Below are 18,295 nucleotides of genomic sequence, written 5' to 3'. Positions count from 1 at the left end.
TTCTCCGCATCCCCGCCAACATCTGTCGTTCCCTGACTTGTTAATTTTAGCCATTCTAACTGGTGTGAGGTGGTATCTCACTGAGGTTTTGATTTGGATTTCCCTGATGCTGAGTGATGTTGAGCACTTTTTCATGTGTCTGTTGGCCATTTGGATGTCTTCCTTGGAAAAATGTCTGTTCATGTCATCTGCCCATTTCTTGATTGGCTCATTTGTTCTTTGGGTGTTGAGTTTGATAAGTTCTTTAGAGATTTTGGATACTAGCCCTTTATCTGATATGTCATTTGCAAATATTTTCTCCCATTCTGTCGGTTGTCTTTTGGTTTTGTGGACCCTTTCTTTTGCTGTGCAAAAGCTTTTTATCTTGATGAAATCCCAATAGTTCATTTTTGTCCTTGCTTCCCTTGCCTTTGGCGATGTTTCTGGGAAGAAGTTGTTGCGGCTGAATTCGAAGAGGTTGCTACCTGTGTTCTCCTTTAGGACTTTGATGGACTCCTGTCTCATGTTTAGGTCTTTCAAGCATTTGGAGTCTATTTTTGTGTGTGGTGTAAGGAAATGGTCCAGTTTCATTCTTCTGCATATGGCTGTCCAATTTTCCCAACACCATTTGTTGAAGAGACTGTCTTTTTGCCGCTGGAAATTCTTTCCTGCTTTGTCAAAGATGAGTTGACCATAGAGTTGAGGGTCCATTTCTGGGCTTTCTATTCTGTTCCATTGATCTATGTGTCTGTTTTTGTGCCAGTACCATACTGTCTTGACGATGACAGCTTTGTAATAAAGCTGGAAGTCCGGAATTGTGATGCCGCCAGCTTTGCTTTTCTTTTTCAACATTCCTCTGGCTATTCGGGGTCTCTTCTTCTTCCATACAAATTTTAGGATTCTTTGTTCCATTTCTTTGAAAAAAGTGGATGGTATTTTGATGGGGATTGCACTGAATGTGTAGATTGCTCTAGGTAGCATTGACATCTTCACAATGTTTGTTCTTCTAATCCATAATCATGGAACGTTTTTTCATTTCTTTGTGTCTTCTTCAATTTCTTTCATGAGTATTTTATACTTTTCTGAGTACTGATCCTTTGCCTCTTTGGTTAAATTTATTCCTAGGTATCTTATGGTTTTGGGTGCAACTGTAAATGGGATCAACTCCTTGATTTGTCTCTCTTCTGTCTTGTTGTTGGTGTATAGGAATGCCACTGATTTCTGTGCATTGATTTTATAGCCTGCTACTTGACTGAATTCCTGTATGAGTTCTAGCAGTTTTGGGGTGGAGTCTTTTGGGTTTTCCACATACAGTATCATATCATCTGCAAAGAGTGAGAGTTTGACTTCCTCTTTGCCGATTTGGATGCCTTTGATTTCTTTTTGTTGTCTGATTGCTGTGGCTAGGACTTCTAATGCTATGTTGAATAGCAGTGGTGAGAGTGGACATCCCTGCCGCGTTCCTGACCTTAGGGGAAAAGCTCTCAGCTTTTCCCCATTGAGAATGATATTCGCTGTAGGTTTTTCATAGATGGCTTTTATGATATTGAGGTATGTACCCTCTATTCCTATACTCTGAAGAGTTTTGATCAAGAAAGGATGCTGTACTTTGTCAAATGCTTTTTCTGCATCTATTGAGAGGATCATATGATTCTTGTTCTTTCTTTTGTTACTGTATTGTATCATGTTGATTGATTTGCGGATGTTAAACCATCCTTGCAGCCCAGGGATAAATCTCACTTGGTCGTGGTGAATAATCCTTTTAATGTACTGTTGGATCCTATTGGCTACTATTTTGGTGAGAATTTTTGCATCCATATTCATCAAGGATATCGGTCTGTAATTCTCCTTTTTCATGGGGTCTTTGTCTGGTTTTGGGATCAAGGTAATGGTGGCCTCATAAAATGAATTTGGAAGTTTTCCCTCCATTTCTATTTTTTCGAACAGTTTCAGGAGAATAGGTATTAATTCTTCTTGAAATGTTTGGTAGAATTCCCCTGGGAAGCCATCTGGCTCTGGGCTTTTGTTTGTTGGGAGGTTTTTGATGACTGCTTTAATTTCCTTAGTGGTTATAGGTGTGTTCAGGTTTTCTATTTCTTCCTGGTTCAATTTTGGTAGTTGATACATCTCTAGGAATGCACCCATTTCTTCCAAGTTATCTAATTTGCTGGCATAGAGTTGCTCATAATAGGTTCTTATAATTGTTTGTATTTCTTTGGTGTTGGTTGTGATCGCTCCCCTTTCCTTCATGATTTTGTTGATTTGGGGTCATTTCTCTCTTCTTTTTGATAAGTCTGGCCAGGGGTTTATCAATCTTGTTAATTCTTTCAATGATCCAGCTCCTAGTTTCGTTGATCTGTTCTACTGTTCTTTTGGTTTCTATTTCATTGATTTCTGCTCTGATCTTTATTATTTCTCTTCTCCTGCTGGGTTTAGGCTTTATTTGCTGTTTTTTCTCTAGCTCCTTTAGGGGTAGGGTTAGGATGTGTATTTGAGACCTTTCTTGTTTCTTGAGAAAGGCTTGTATTGCTATACACTTTTCTCTTAGGACTGCCTTTGCTGCATCCCAAAGATTTTGAACAGTTGTGTTTTCTTTTTCATTGGTTTCCATGAATTTTTTTAATTCTTCTTTAAATTCCTGGTTGACCCATTCATTCTTTAGTAGGATGCTCTTTAGCCTCCATCTATTTGAGTTCTTTCTGACTTTCCTCTTGTGATTGAGTTCTAGTTTCAAAGCATTGTGGTCTGAAAATATGCAGGGAATAATCCCAATCTTTTGGTACCAGTTGAGACCTGATTTGTGACCTAGGATGTGATCAATTCTGGAGAATGTTCCATGGGCACTAGTGAAGAATGTGTATTCTGTTGCTTTAGGATGGGATGTTCTGAATATGTCTGTGAAGTCCATTTGGTCCAGTGTTTCATTTAAAGTCTTTATTTAATGGTTAATCTTTTGCTTAGATGATCTGTCCATTTCAGTCAGGGGGTGTTAAACTCCCCCAGTATTATTGTATTGTTGTCAAGGTGTTTCTTTGCTTTTGTTATTAATTGCCTTATATAACTCGCTGCTCCCATGTTAGGGGCATAGATATTTACAATGGTTAGATCGTCTTGTTGGATAGACCCTTTAAGTAGGAATATAGTGTCCTTCTTCATCTCTTATTACAGTCTTCGTTTTAAAATCTAATTTGTCTGATATAAGGATTGCCACCCCCAGCTTTCTTTGGTGTCCATTAGCATGGTAAATGGTTTTCCACCCCCCTCACTTTCAATCTGGGGGTGTCTTTGGGTCTAAAATGAGTCTCTTGCAGACAGCATATTGATGGGTCTTGTTTTTTAATCCAATCTGGTAGCCTGTGTCTTTTGATTGGGGCACTTAGCCCATTTACATTGAGGGTAACTATTGAAAAATATTTAGTGCCATTGTATTGCCTGTAAGGTGACTGTTACTGTATATTGTCTGTGTTCCTTTCTGATCTATGCTGCTTTTAGGCTCTCTCTTTGCTTAGAGGACCCCTTTCAATATCTCTTGGAGGGCTGGTTTCGTGCTTGCAAATTCCTTTAGTTTTTGTTTGTCCTGGAAGCTTTTGATCTCTCCTTCTATTTTCAATGACAGCCTAGCTGGATATAGTATTCTTGGCTGCATATTTTTCTCATTTAGTGCTCTGAAGATATCATGCCAGTCCTTTCTGGTCTGCCAGGTCTCTGTGGATAGGTCTGTTGCCAATCTAATGTTTCCACCATTGTAGATTACAGATCTCTTATCCCAAGCTGATTTCAGGATTTTCTCTTTGTCTCTGAGACCCGTAAGTTTTACTATCAGATGTCGGGGTGTTGACCTATTTTTATTGATTTTGAGAGGGGTTCTCTGTGCCTCCTGGATTTTGATACCTGTTTCCTTCCCAACATTAGGGAAGTTCTCTGCTATTATTTGCTCCAATATACCTTCTGCCCCTCTCTCTCTTTCTTCTTCTTCTGGGATCCCAATTATTCTCATGCTGTTTCGTCTTACAGTATCGCTTCTCTCTCGAATTCTGCCCTCACGATCCTGTAGTTGTTTCTCTCTCTTTTCCTCAGCCTCTTTATTTTCCATCATTTGGTCTTCTATATCGCTGATTCTCTCTTCTGCCTCATTTATCCTAGCAGTCAGTGCCCCCATTTTTGATTGCACCTCATTAATAGCCTTTTTGATTTCGACTTGGTTAGATTTTAGTTCTTTTATTTCTCCAGAAACGGTTTTTCTAATACCTTCCACACTTTTTTCAAGCCCAGCTAGTATCTTTAAAGTCATGATTCTGAACTCTAGGTCCGACATCGTACTAATGTCCGTATTGAGTAGGTCCCTGGCTGACGGTACTATGTCTTGTTCCTTTTGCTGAGGTGATTTTTTTTTGTCTTGTCATTTTGTCCAGAGGAGAATAGATGAATGAGAGAAGAAAACGCTAACAGGTTAACAACGTCCCCAGCAAATATACTCTATACATTCAGAAAAGACCTGAAACCAGGGGAAAAGAAAGGGAAAGAAAGAAAAAAGAGAAAAAAAAAAGATAAAAACAAAAACAGAACAAAACAAACAAAACAGAATATGATCAAATATGATCAGGCAAGTGCATAGATCAGTGCCACACACTAGATTTTGGGCGTATTTTGGTCTGTTAGAAGAAAGTGCTTCCTAAAATTTTAAAGGAAGAAAGACATATATGTACAAAATAAGGGTTGCTACAATGAAGGGATGGAAGATGACTGTAAAGATGAAAATTATAAAAGATTTTATAAAAGGAATTGATAAGAAGTTGTTTCAAAAAAGAAAGAAGACGATTTAAAAAAAAAAAAAGAAAAAAAAAGGGAGAGAATGTGATCAGGCAGGAGACTGGAACAAAGCCATACACTAGTGATTTAGGGTATATTTTGATCTGTTAGAGGAAACTATCTCAAAATTTTAAAGAGAGAACAACTTATATATATATATCTGCCAAAAATAAGGGTAACTACCGAAGGGATAAAATATGACTAAAAATGAAAAATAAAAAATGTTTTTTTAAAAAAAGGGATTGATAAGATGTTGGTTGAAAAAGGGAAAAAGAAAAATTCAAAAAAAAGTTAAAAAAATTAACTTTGAAAAACTAATGAATCATGGTAAAAAAGCCATGAATTCTATGTGCAGTATTCCCCTAACACTGGAGTTCTCCCATTCTCCGTGATGAGTAAACTTGGTCTTGGCTTGCTGGTTGCTCCTGCTGATCTTCTGGGCCTGTTGCTGTGGTTTCCAAATGTCTTTGCCGGAGGCGGAATTGCCCCGCCCTTGTCGGTCCGGGCTAAGCAATCTGTTCAGGTTTGCGCTCAGGAGCTTTTGTTCCCTGCAAGCTCTAGGTACAGCTTTGGAGGACCAGAGTGAAAATGGTGGCCTCCCAATCTCCGCCCGGAGAAGCTGAGAACTCGGGGTCCCGCTCCTCAGTGCGCCCCCAGAGAAAAGCAGTCACTCCCGTCTCCCCGGTCTCCGGCCACACTCCATGCTCACTCGGCCTGTGACCGAGCGTTTCTATCTCTGGTGCAGGCCCCCATGTGGAGTCTCCAAACCCAGCAGATCCCTGCAGTGCACTCTCCCGCCGCTCCTCCCGGAGGAGGAAGGGGAGTCTCCCTGGATCTGCCGCTTGTCGGGTCCCTGCTGGAGGAACAGTGGCCCGACTGTGCCGCGGATCACAGTTTATGACAACCCCAGGCTGAGAGCCCGCGCCTCGGCTCCGTCTCTGCAGCCGGCTTTCCCGCTCCGATACGTGGGAGCTCTGCTGCACTCAGGCACCCCTGGTCTTTCTGTGACCCTGAGGGTCCTGAGACCACACTGTCCCGCGAGGGTTCCACTCCCAGCTTAGCCACTGGAGCAATGTCCCTCAGCGGAGCCGACTTCTAAAAGTTCTGATTTTGTGCTCCGCGGCTCTATCATTTGCCAGAGGTGGCCGACAGAAGCCCCCTCCCCCACAGTTTGTCTTCCCAAATATCACCTTGGATTCACTTCTCCACACGTCCTACCTTCCAGTAAGTGGTCGTTTCTCTGTTCAGAGAGTTGTTGCTACTCTCTTCTTCGATCTCCTGTTGAGTTTGTAGGTGTTCAGAATGGTTTGATCCCTGTTCAGCTGAATTCCTGAGACCAGAGGAAATCCAGGTCTCCTACTCCTCTGCCATCTTGCTCTGCCCCCCAACTTTTTTTTTTTAAGGGAGCACAGGCAAGCAGGGGCGGGGGGTGCACAGAGGGAGACAGAATCTTCAAGAAGATTCCCACTGAGCCCCAAGCAGGGTTTGATCCCAGGACCCCACCATCATGACCAAAGCTGAAATCAAGAGTGGCTGCTCAACCGAGTCACTCAGGTGCCCCTCCCCCAGTTTTTTTAAAATTACATATTGTACACCTATAAATATCTTCATGCAAAATGAGTTTCTTTTACTTCCTTATAATTCCTCAAGTGAAATTTCCAGATCTAAAAATAGCAGCCATTTACAAATGAACTCCAAAAGCATAGACCTCACATTAACTTCTGTAACGCAGTGTTTAATTTGGTACTAATATGTCAGTAATTCAAAATAGGTTTGTTGAATTAATGAACAAAAGAACAAATGAATGAAACATATTAAACATGTCAGGATATTATGTATAATATTCTCTACAAAAAATTATTCCAGGGGCACCTGGGTGGCTCAGTTGGTTAAGTGTCTGCCTTTGGCTCAGGTCATGATCCCAGGCTCCTGGGATCAGGGAGCCTGCTTCTCCCTTTCTCTCTGCCCCTCCAACCTGCTTGTGCTCTCTCATGTGCAAGCTGTCTCTAATTCATAAATAAAATCTTTAATGAAAATTGTAAAAACTTATAAAAATTATTCCAATTTATTTTCCAACCAGAAAAGCTCTTCCTAGGGTACAACTAGCTGAGTTGTTTCTAATTTGCTAATTTAGTATGATGTAACCTTAATTTTCACTTCAAATTATTAACAAGGTCGAATGCTTTTCTAAGTTTATTTACTAATTGCATTTACTTTGCTGCTAAGCAGTCTATTTAATATGCTATGAGCATATTTTTTCTGTTAAATAAATGTATCACAATATTTTTCCAATCCGTCACCTTGCTTTTAAAAGTTCTAGAGGGGGCGCCTGGGTGGCTCAGATGGTTAAGCGTCTGCCTTCGGCTCAGGTCATGATCCCAGGGTGCTGGGATCGAGTCCCGCATCAGGCTCCCTGCTCCTTGGGAGCCTGCTTCTCCCTCTGCCTCTCTCTCTCTCTCTCTCTCTGTCTCTCATGAATAAATAAATAAAATCTTTAAAAAAAAATAAAAAATAAATAAATAAATAAAAAAAAATAAAAGTTCTAGAGGTTTTAAGAATTATAATATAATTAACCATATCACTGATAAAGATAAAAAAACACTCCATTTTTTTAAACTTTACTATATCTTGAGAATAAATTGCATTTACACTTTTATTCATATTATTTTTTCTCAATTATTTAATAATTCTTTACCTGTTGTCTTATCTGATTTGTTGAATACTAAATCCAAATAGCTGGATCTACTGCTGAAATTGTCATTCTGTTCTACTCATCTCTTTTCTGACTTTAATAATATATTATTATGCCATATAACAACGTATTGTATATTTGGAGTAATTTCTATCTAGTTGTTCATTACTGTTCCCCCAACCTCATCACCATTCCTTTGACAATCATTTTTGGAATTCTACAAAGTATCTTATATGGATTTTAATTACATACACATAATTAAATTACATGAAGTACATTAAATCCATCTACTAACCTAGGAAATATCACTGTGACTATTTTAGCTTTCACAATCAAGAACTGGATTTTTCATATAATGGAGAGGTAGGGCACACACTGGCCCTTGATCAGAAATCTGGATTTGAATCTCAGCACTGTCACTAACACTGCTAATTTATCAAACCTCTCTACACTTCCTTTAATTCGCTTGAAGTATGGAAAATACGAACCTTCTTGGTTAATGAGTGAATACACATAAAACACATGCACACATGGGCATAAAGGATGAGTGAGCTTTGCTTCAAAATCTCTCTACCGTATTTTGACTTTTTACAACACTTCTAATAAGCTGCCTTTAAGTAAGCATTACACCCCAGGAAATGAAGATTAGGGATTTTCAGAGAGAGATTATTCAAGGAAAAATGACACACTGTTAGAATTCTAGGTTCTTCGGATGAATTTTAACATCAGAAATCATTTAAAAGAGACAAGTACAGGGCGCCTGGGTGGCTCAGTCATTAAGCGTCTGCCTTCAGCTCAGGTCGGGATCCCAGGGTCCTGGGATTGAGCCCCGCATCGGGGTCCCGGCTTGTCTCCCTCTCCCACTCTCCCTGCTTCTGTTCCCTCTCTTGCTGTGTCTCTCTCTGTCAAATAAATAAAGTCTTAAAAAAAAAAAGAGAGACAAGTACAAGAAAGAATAGTAAACTCCCAAAATTCTACATATTTTCCTCACATAGGAGTGAATAAAAATGAAAGATTCTGTAAGAATTCCCAAAAAGCTTTCGTTCAACAGGCATGAGAAAGGATGGGAACAGTTTTGGGTTTTGTGTTTTCTGCATGTTTTCCAGCCTCACCAACTTCACTGCCGGGCATGCAAGGCAGCCTGTGGGCCCTGCATGACCGCTGAGATAGACATGCTATTTACCTACAAAATCACGGATGGCCATGTTACACTGATTTTACTGGTCCAAAAACAGTGGAAGGAGGAGTATCAGAAGCCATTTTCTTTATGATTTTATAGTAAATATTAGAATTAGGCAGACGTGGCAGCAACTGCTTCAGATCTTAGCCTAATATTAATTTATAATGATGCCTACATTTCAAGAATCTGTGAATTCCACTGTTAAATGTGCTTGCAACTCATTTTTAGTCATTATACTTCCCTTTCAAAACTACAAGCTTTGCTAACCAAACATTAAATGGTCCATGTTTAGTCCTTGAATATGATGCACACAATTTTAGTTTCCAATTTTCTCTGTTGTAGGGAATGAGTTCCTGACATGGAGTCATAAACTAAGCCCAAAATATGATAATGGAGTTTCATATGAAAGCTTCCATTACTAAAATTCTTTTTATTCCAAGGTTATTATTTTCAAGTTTTTATTAAAACTATTCATTCTTTGCCTCTTAAAAGGCAGATATATCTTTTCCACTGGGAACTGAACTATTTTGTCTACAAGCATGCATATAAAATATTACATTATAGACATATCTAATAGCACAGATCCAACTGGTCTCTTACCACTGGCCAAGATTATACCCTAACAAATAGGTTCACATTTTGACTACTTTCCTATTCAAGCCCTACACCTAGCCAGGAAAAACTGCTTGCTCTCCTCAAGGCTTCATATTTATCACTTCTCCCTTCCCCAACCAGAAAAGTATCCTCCTCTCAGATGACCTATGTTTATAACCTTCTCCAAGACCTAGTTCAAAACTTCATCTGTCTTGCTAGATCTTACATAATGTAAGTTAAACACTTGAAAGACAGTACTGTTCTGCTTTCAAATTACTCATTCTTTCAGATTTGTTCAATGTATATTATGGAATTCTTACTCATCTGTTAATGGTTATGATAAACATTAAAATCTAATAATAATTTTATTTTCCCTGATTATAAAATGTTGGTAGGGTGATGACAGAGATGGCTACACCTGATAACAAGAGCTACCATTTTACTGATACCAAGGTACTTGTACATGCATGAGCTCATGTACTTTCTACAACAACCCTATTTTCTAACTGCTATCATAACACTCACTTTAGAGATGTGGAAAATGAGGCACATGGTGGGAATCTGTCAAGGGTTACACAGCTTACATGTGAATGTTTAACAAACAGTGATGCTTTACTTTGCCAGGTACTGTGAAAGCAACTTATAAGATAAACTCATTTAATCCTCGTAACTACCCTATGAGGCAGGTATTCTTCAGATGAGGAAACTGAAGCACAAGATTTAACATGACCACCCAGGTCGTAAGGGGCCAGCCAGGGTGTAAGCCCAGGCAGTGTGGATGAGAGGCCTTACGCTTCACGGTGCTACTCCACTTTCTGAATTAACAATGCAGCAATTAAATGTGTACCTGAGGTTTCTAAGTGTTCAACTATAGCAACATCCTGTTGAGAATTATATTTATGCATTCTTTGGTTTTACATAATAGGTCTACATATTTTTAAGATTTATTTATTTATTTGAGAGAGTGAGAGAGAGCAAGTGGGGGAGAGGCAGAGGGAAAGAATCCTCAAGCAGACTCCCTGCCGTTCACAGAGCCCTACATGGGGCTTGATCCACAACCCATGAGATGATGACCTAAGCTGAAACCAAGAGTCGGAAGCTTAAAGGACTGAGCCACCCAGGCGCTCCTACATATATTCTTTATCTACATTCTTTAGTATACACATTTTAGAGCTTAATATATAAAAAGTATGGTACTGAGTGCAGTGAGAGGACATAAACACTATTAACACCTTATTAACACCAGGAGTTTCTGGTCTACCAGCAGAAAAGAGCGATGGCCAAAAGGCATATTGCAAGAAATAATGCAGTTAAATGCCATAAACATGGCTCAGAGAAAGTACTGTTTCCAACTAAGAAAGCTTTCATGATAAAGCTGGACCTAGAAGGATGAGTAAACATCCTACACTTTTTTTTTTTGAGATTTTATTTATTTACTTGACAGAGCACGAGCACAAGCAGGTGGAGTGGCAGGCAGAGGGAGAGGGAGAAGCAGGCTCCCCGCTGAGCAAGGAGCCTGATGTAGGGCTTGATCTCAGGACCCTGGGATCATGACCTGAGCCAAAGGCAGATGCTTAACTGACTGAGCCACCCAGGTGCCCCAACATCGTACAGATACTTCTATCGTAGGATTAACAACACATCACTATGTTCTCATGTTTTGTCTTTCCCAGTAGACTTAGGTCTTTTAAAAACAGGGTTTATTTTTATCCGAGTCTCTCTAGCTCTCAACAAAGTCATCACTCAGCAAATGTCTGTGGGACGAGGGGTAGAGAGAATGTTATGGAAAAGCCCATTCCAAAAAGAGATCATAAGCTTAAAGGGAAAAGCAGAAAAGACATTTTTAAAATCTTAGTTGTTGTACCACAGGCAGTATTTCCATGCGGTCCAACTCCCGGGGCCTATTTTCACTGCAGCTCCTCTATAGTGAATATGGAGCCCCCGGATTGTGCAACACAACAGTCCTGATTACAGGCATCCCTCGTCACACGTCCTTAGCACAGGAAAGAAATGTCCTAACCAACTTTGCTTTCCTCATTGCCACTCCTTGATATGTCATGGCTGTACTCTTGAAGAACTCATTTTAAAAGTTTAGATTTTAAAAGTAACATCCACCTAACATCATGGAAAATAATTATGCTAGTTTGAGAGAGAAGTGACAGTGTCACTGAGCAGTAACAAAGCTGGACCTCTCGGGAGCCAACTCAGGCACCACCACTCAGGAGCTTTGTGATCATGAGAAAATTACTTCCTCTCTTTCTGCCTAAACATCTTCATCGTAAAAAGAAAAAAAAGTCATGTGGTCCCACTGGATTATTATGAAGATTACGTGGATATATGCAAAGTTTTGGGCAGACTGCCCGGCACGGAACAAGCGTTAGGTACTGTTTCCAGCGCACTGGCAGCTTAATCGATTGCCCATTCACATTCTGCCCTGCAGAGTGACTCCTGAGAGCCCCCCCAGGGCAGGACAGAGATGATGGGATCTGGTAAAGAAGAACGCTGGTGCCACCACACACTGGTGCCCCCCCCAGCCCCCCAGACACTGCTGTAGCACTGTGAGATGAAATTCCTGCCATGTGGCTTCTGACACATACTCCAGACCACATCACTCCAAACAGTGGTCCTAATAAAGGCTTAAGTATAAAGCATGCAGTACTCCCAGCTAAAGCTGAGGTGTCTATAAAACTTGGCTATTTTTTCTCTCTACATCCAGAGAAATTAAATTTTAAATGTGGGAAAGATATTTTGGGGTTTCTGGTGAGTACAGATTTTCCTCCTGACAATGAAAGCTTTCTCCACAGAAGTGTTGCTACAACTTACTCCAAAGGTCAAAAGAAAAAGAAAGTTAAGAGGAATGAAGAGAGTTGTAGACAAAAAGGATGCATAAAGGAATCAAATTTGATCAGAAAAAGGAAAGGAAAATAGCCTCCTGGGCTTTTTAGTAAGAAGGCAAAGGCTGCTTGCTATTTGAGATCTACCAGCAGGTTCTATATCAGCAGATGTGTTAAAGCCAAAAACATCAATGCCAAGGCAGTCAACTTACCTGGGTTCTGACTTTGAGCTTAAAATATAGAAAGAACTATGGATGGATGAAAAAGAAATGTCTTCTTCTGAAGTCACATGAACAACTTCACAGAACTCATGTTAATAGACTTCTCTGTCAACCTACTGACAACTCACTAGAGGATGGTGTTGCAACACTACTAGGCAAACATAATTAGGTCGTAATCCTCAGTGTAACTCTACAATGTCAATGCCACCAGACAGAAAAGTGGAGGGGGTGTTGCACATACATACAATGTGTGTGAGACAAGGAAACAGAGGAAGTGAAATAAAGTTTTACTTACATGTCAGTTTCATGCTGGTAAATCCAACAAAGAAATCCTGCTTTAAAAGATGGAACTGAAAAAAAAAGTGGGAGGTGGGGGGTGGCAGGGAGTAGGAAAAACAAACTTGATGGCAAAAAACAAAAATAAAATCACATCAGCTGATATTTTAAAAATCTGGTTGATTCTGACTAACCCTGCTTACCTAAATTCTTTATTGACATTAATCTCAGTACTGAATGGAGTTTTTGATCAAACAAGATTTTACATTTGCTGTGCATCAAAGAATTCAAAGTGCTATTTGAAAAAAAGTTGTATTTTTAGAAATATTACTCTACAGGTTATAACAGACTGATTACAAGCTGCAATATGCAGCCACAAATTGTGTTCCAGTAGAGGGAGTACTGAGACAGGAAAAACTGATGCAGATCTAAGATTAATTTAACAAACCCAGTGCTGTATAAATTAATATGTCAATTCTCAGTAAAGGTTTTGAATATTGGTGAATATCTGAATTTAGACACTTCCTGATATTTGCTACACAGGCACTAAATCACTGCTTATAATGAGCAGCAGAGTAAATGCCAACACCGTGGAGAAACGACTAAATGAGACAGTCTGGTCCCAAGACTCAATTCAAGACAAGAGCAAAATAAACCAGAGGAACCAAAGGAACCTCTGGTGAAAACAAAAGCCTAAAGTAATGCCCTATTCAAACAGGCACTCAGTCAGCTGATTTTGTTGTAAAAAGAAAACTGATTCCTTAAACTAACTCAAACACTAATACCCAATTTCTGATGCTTCTTTCACCATCTGACTCATTTAATAGAGACTAACAACTACACTCTACTGCTTGGTTATCTTTATCTTTTTCAAAGGTTTCTGTTGAAGGCCCCACAGACTCTTCCTACTCCAGTAATTCATGGCCACTTGCTATGCTTTACCCACCCTGCAGTAACCATCTCCACAAAGAATTTCTAATACTACAAAATTCAAAGAGGCAAGAAGGTTTGGGGAAGAAAATAAGAGTTTAAAAGCAAAAGGGCGGGGAGCAAAAAGACCAGATACAAAGGATGTTTAATCTGATCACATAATTTATAGCTAAAAACATCCCATGACTGTCCCTGTATAGGCATTGCCAAATAATCCCTATTCAGCATAACTTCCCCCCCCCCCCCCCCCCCGCCAAACATCATTCTAGTTTCATGAGCGCCCCATCACCACCTTTCACTATGCTTCAAATACTGCTTTGATTTTTGTATGCCTTTACACTTGCTGTTAATGCTACCTTAAATGCCCGGGAGAGTAATATAAGCAAAAGGCTCCGAGTCTTTGCTTTTTTAATCCTGACTTTGTACCAGTGACCTTGTCATTTAACTGCTATAGACTGTCTCCACATCCAGCAAAAGGGGACCCGTTTCCCATCTACTTCAGAGTTAGAAGAATTAAATGAAATAATATATGGAAAGTAATGCAGGAGGCGTAGTAGAAATTAAAGCACTAAATATTAGCTCTTTTCCCAGCTACCTCTACATCTGCTGAACCCCTACCCACTCTTCAAACTCCATTTTAAGTGTTTCTGTAAAACCTTCCATGTGTTCTATTTACTCCCCCCACCCCCAAAAGAATCAACTGCCTACTCTTCTGGCTCTTAGAGAAACTTCTATTGTATTTTAATTGTTTGTTGATGGTCCTTTTCTATTAGAGAATGAACACCTCCAGGGTGGGATTTTTATCTAATTCCTGCCTACCCCAAATCTGACAGAATCAATAATGGAAGCTTAATTAGCATTTGTTGAATATATAAATGAATGACTGCATTAAAGTATTAGAAAATAAAACCCTGAGATGGCCTGTCAAATATTTTGATAAAATAACACTTTTTTAAAGAACAGTCCTATCTTAAAGTGGTACCCTAAGAGAAGTGGAATTATTATTTTTTTAATGTTTCTGCTCACTATTCCAATCAGTAAGGGCCTCCTATAGTCTAGGAATACACATCAGTGAACAAAATGAACAAAAGCCCTGTCCCCATGGACTTTATATTTATCACAGGTAAATGTGTGAAAGAAATTACCACTGCAAACTTTTCCTGGAAAAAAAAAAAATAGCAAAAGCCACATTTTGTTATTCATCAACATTTACTAAGTATTAAAAGGATCAAAAACAAAAAAAAAAACCTTCCCACTTCCCATAAAATTTACTCAAAAAAAAGTAGAATGAAATTCACCCAGATTTAGTGTACTTAAGCAAGCAAAACAGATTTAGTGTCCCCCCGAGCCCCCCAAAAAAATTCCTGTTAAGGACCCATTTCCTTGTAGCTAAAAATAACTCTGACTTCTCCTTTGGGAGGTTAGTAATCTTTGTGAGTTTTAAGGATTTTACATGTACAACTGCATGCTTTGCATAATCCTAATTCAAAATGTGGTCTATTTCAAAGCCTGCTTATGACTTTAGCATTACCCGTTTTATAATTAAAGAAGACTTTTAGGATACTTTGTATCAGGGCGTCTATTCTAAGAGCGTCTTTCTGAGGAGATGGGTCACACCAGGACTAAATCAGGACCATGTCTCAACTGGGATGCACAGTCAGACAAGCAGCCCAGGTGCCACAGAAGGAGGCCGTGGGATACACAGGGGTCTGCAGTTCCGCAAATCCACCTTTCCCATCTCACCCTCTGCTTCATCCTCTTTGTTACACCCACCTTGTTCCCCCAAGCATCCCCTGGCTTAGACGGTTCTTTCTTCACCTCTGTTAAAACACTACTCACGCATGAACATACCATTTCTATGGGGAAGAGCTTCCAGCTTCCCTCTGTTAGGATACCTGTCCCTTTTTTTTTTTTTTTGTACCCTTTTTGAAAGCATCAGCTCTCTCTCCCTGAGAGACCTTCTCATGGAGCCTAGCAAGTTCTACCTGGCTTTATTCCCACCCTGCTACTCTTACTGGGTTAAATCCTCCTCACCATTCTGCTGCTCACAACATCTAGGAGGAGACCTTACCCACAACATTTTCCCAGCAGATAGAGTGAACAGAGTATCCAAATAACCAATACTTGCCACACCTCAACTCTAGGAAGCTTCATTCAAAGCTGCAAAACATTATTCATTCACCCTGCAGAACATTATTCAATTTCAAAATCACAAGATTCAGTCTTATGAACAAATCTTGCTGCCTAAAATGATGTTATTTCTAGGTCAGAAGAAACAATCAACATAGTTCAGGTGCCCCAAGCAGAGAATAAGGAGAAAAGAATCCTGATCATTTGACTTTAACCACAAGTTACTTATGGAATGGTCCTGAAGGGACAGGTATTTCCTCTACAAAGAGGTTTCATTTCAGCTGTACTTTTTGGTCATTTTGGACTTTAATGTGCCAACTTAATATTTTACTGAGAGCCTTGCCCTGCTTCACTAATTAACAGTACAAGAAACAAAAGGAAAGTCAGCAATGACAGATTTTGGATATAAATTGCAGGGAGCTGGAGTTCAGGCTCATGGTTCCTAAAGGTGGAATTGTATAAATGGGGCTTGCTTCCCCTTAGAGACTACAAGGAAGGGGGTGAAAAACAAGATGTCAAGTGGTGAATGGACAAATCGTTAGGAGTCCCAGGCTTAAAGAGTTTTCATCAAGCCCCAGCCATAGGGGGGAAAATACTTCAACAGCACTCTAAAGGAAACGAACTGACTTCTAAAATGAAACATTTAAAAAGCATCAGCAGCATGTCTTAGAAAAATTACTAGTGAGATTTATGTTTCAACCTCCTACTTTCCCTCAGAAGTGCTTTCTAATAATACCGAGCACATTCCAAATAGCTTCCCTCTGCCAAGAACTTGCCATTGTACCTCCCCTGCTCAGCAACCAGGGTGAAAAATCAATGCCCAGGGAACCTTAATCCTTTCATTTTTGAAGTAATTGCAAACATCTATCTTGCTGGGCATTTATCCACAGGGGGAGTGGCTCCTAAATGAATTTAATAAGTGAACATGACCTTTAATAGATAATTTGGCTCCCAACAGGAAAGCAAGAGGGGCAAAACGAAAAAGGAGAATGGGTGGATATGGATTTAAAGGGAAAAAGTTAGAAGAACAGAAGGACTTCATTTGCGAAAAATATGAAAGAGACAATACAATTTTAAAGGCAAAAGGAGAGGAAAAACAATACTCCACCTTAAGATAAATGACCAGAGAAGAAGAGTACTAGTAGCAAAGAATACAGTCCAGAATCACTTAACTTTAAAAAAATCATCTTACTGGGAATTTAAGACTGATGGCGCTCCGAGTTTGGAATCCTGGAAAGGAAAAGGGGTTAGCAGTAGAAAAAGAGAGAGCAAGAGACTCTCCCCTCATAAGCTCTAGAGGGGCATCAGGTAGGGCTGGATCAAGGTAATGACTCGGGTTCTTAGAAGTGCTAGGACATGCAACAATCGCGCGGATTCACTTGTCCGTGGGCGATCGAAGATTCCACGTGGGCTCAAGGGAGCCCAGAGCTAACACCACCACCTCCACCCTCCGCGGGAGCCTTAGAGCCCGGAGTAACAGATGGGCTCTCGGGACCAGACAAGGTGAGTGTTCTCCGGGTCAGCAAGCCCCGACGGGGACCCCGGAGGAGCAAAAGGAATGCAGGGACCAGGGTCAAGGGCGCCCTTCGCAGAGCACTAACTCACCGATGCCAAGCCCTACGACCAGGCGGCCGGCTAGCAGTGTCTCCTTGTTGTTGGCCGCGGCCAGCACCGCGGAACCGGCTGTGAAGAGGGCACTGGCCAGCAGGATGGCGGCGCGGCGGCCGAAGACGCCGTTGAGGGCCCCGCCGGCCAGCGCCGAGACGGCGGCCGCCCCCACCGTGCTGGACACGAGCAGCTCCTGCCACAGAGCGTCCAGGCTGAGCTGCCGCTTGAGCAGCAGCATGGCCCCCGACACCACGCCGGTGTCATAGCCGAACAGGAAGCCGCCCAGCGCGGAGAAGACGGCCACCACGTACACGAAGGCGGGGGTCTCGTCCTGCTGGAACTGCCGCCGCGCCGCGCGCTCCAGGTCCCCGACGCCGCCGCCGCCCGCACCCGCGCTCTGCAGGCTGGCGCTCGACTCGGCGGCCGCCAGGAGACTGCGCTCCCCGGCCGCGCTCGCCGCGTCCGGCTCCTGCTGCTTCCTGCGCCGCTCGCCCATGAGGCTGCTCAGGCTCCGCAGCGTGTACTCCACATTCTCGCTCGCCTTGCGGGACATAGGGCAGGGGCCCGGGACTTCCCGGGGGGGGGCGGTGAGGCTCGGCGGGCCGGCGGTCTCCGAGGGCTGGACAGCCCGAGCGGGCAGGAGCTACGGCCGCCGCCTTCCTCCTCCCGGCTCCCGCTCCGGCTGCCACGGCAGCAGCCGCCGCCGCGGCCGCTCCGGGGATAAAGTTGCTGCCCGCCGAGCTCCGCCGCTGCGGAGTAGGAGCCTGGCGGGTCTCACTCGAGACTCACGCCCCGCGCCTGCCGAGCTGGCGCTGCGGAGCGGGCGGGAGGCGGGGCCGCGGGTCACGTGCACCCCGGGCCTGCGGGGCAGGGCCGCGAGACGCTCCACCCCTTCCCTGGGTGGGGCCAGGCGCGGACCGCCCGAGACCTCTAAACCCCACCCTACCGGGCTGGGTCGACCTCTGACCGAGGCTTCTTAATTTAGGGTACTGGCATCCGTAAGGAATTAACCGTGGCCCGGGGGGCTGCAGCTGAGGAGCAG

General features: G+C 41.9%; 1 protein-coding gene across 1 annotated transcript in view; it reads right to left on the bottom strand.

The window, feature by feature from the left end:
* Positions 1-17,950, bottom strand: part of SLC2A13 (solute carrier family 2 member 13) — a 375,990-nt gene extending 358,040 nt beyond the window's left edge. The window contains exon 1 of the mRNA XM_027592538.2: positions 17,251-17,950. Coding sequence (XP_027448339.1) covers positions 17,251-17,806 — 556 coding nt within the window. The 5' untranslated portion in view covers positions 17,807-17,950. The remainder of the gene's footprint in view (positions 1-17,250) is intronic.
* Positions 17,951-18,295: the final 345 nt, after the last annotated feature.

The sequence above is a fragment of the Zalophus californianus genome, chromosome 9 (genome assembly GCF_009762305.2).
Source record: "Zalophus californianus isolate mZalCal1 chromosome 9, mZalCal1.pri.v2, whole genome shotgun sequence".
Lineage (NCBI taxonomy): Eukaryota > Metazoa > Chordata > Mammalia > Carnivora > Otariidae > Zalophus > Zalophus californianus.
The sequence above is the reverse complement of the archived record's forward strand: the minus strand, read 5'-3'. Positions and strand labels throughout refer to the sequence as shown.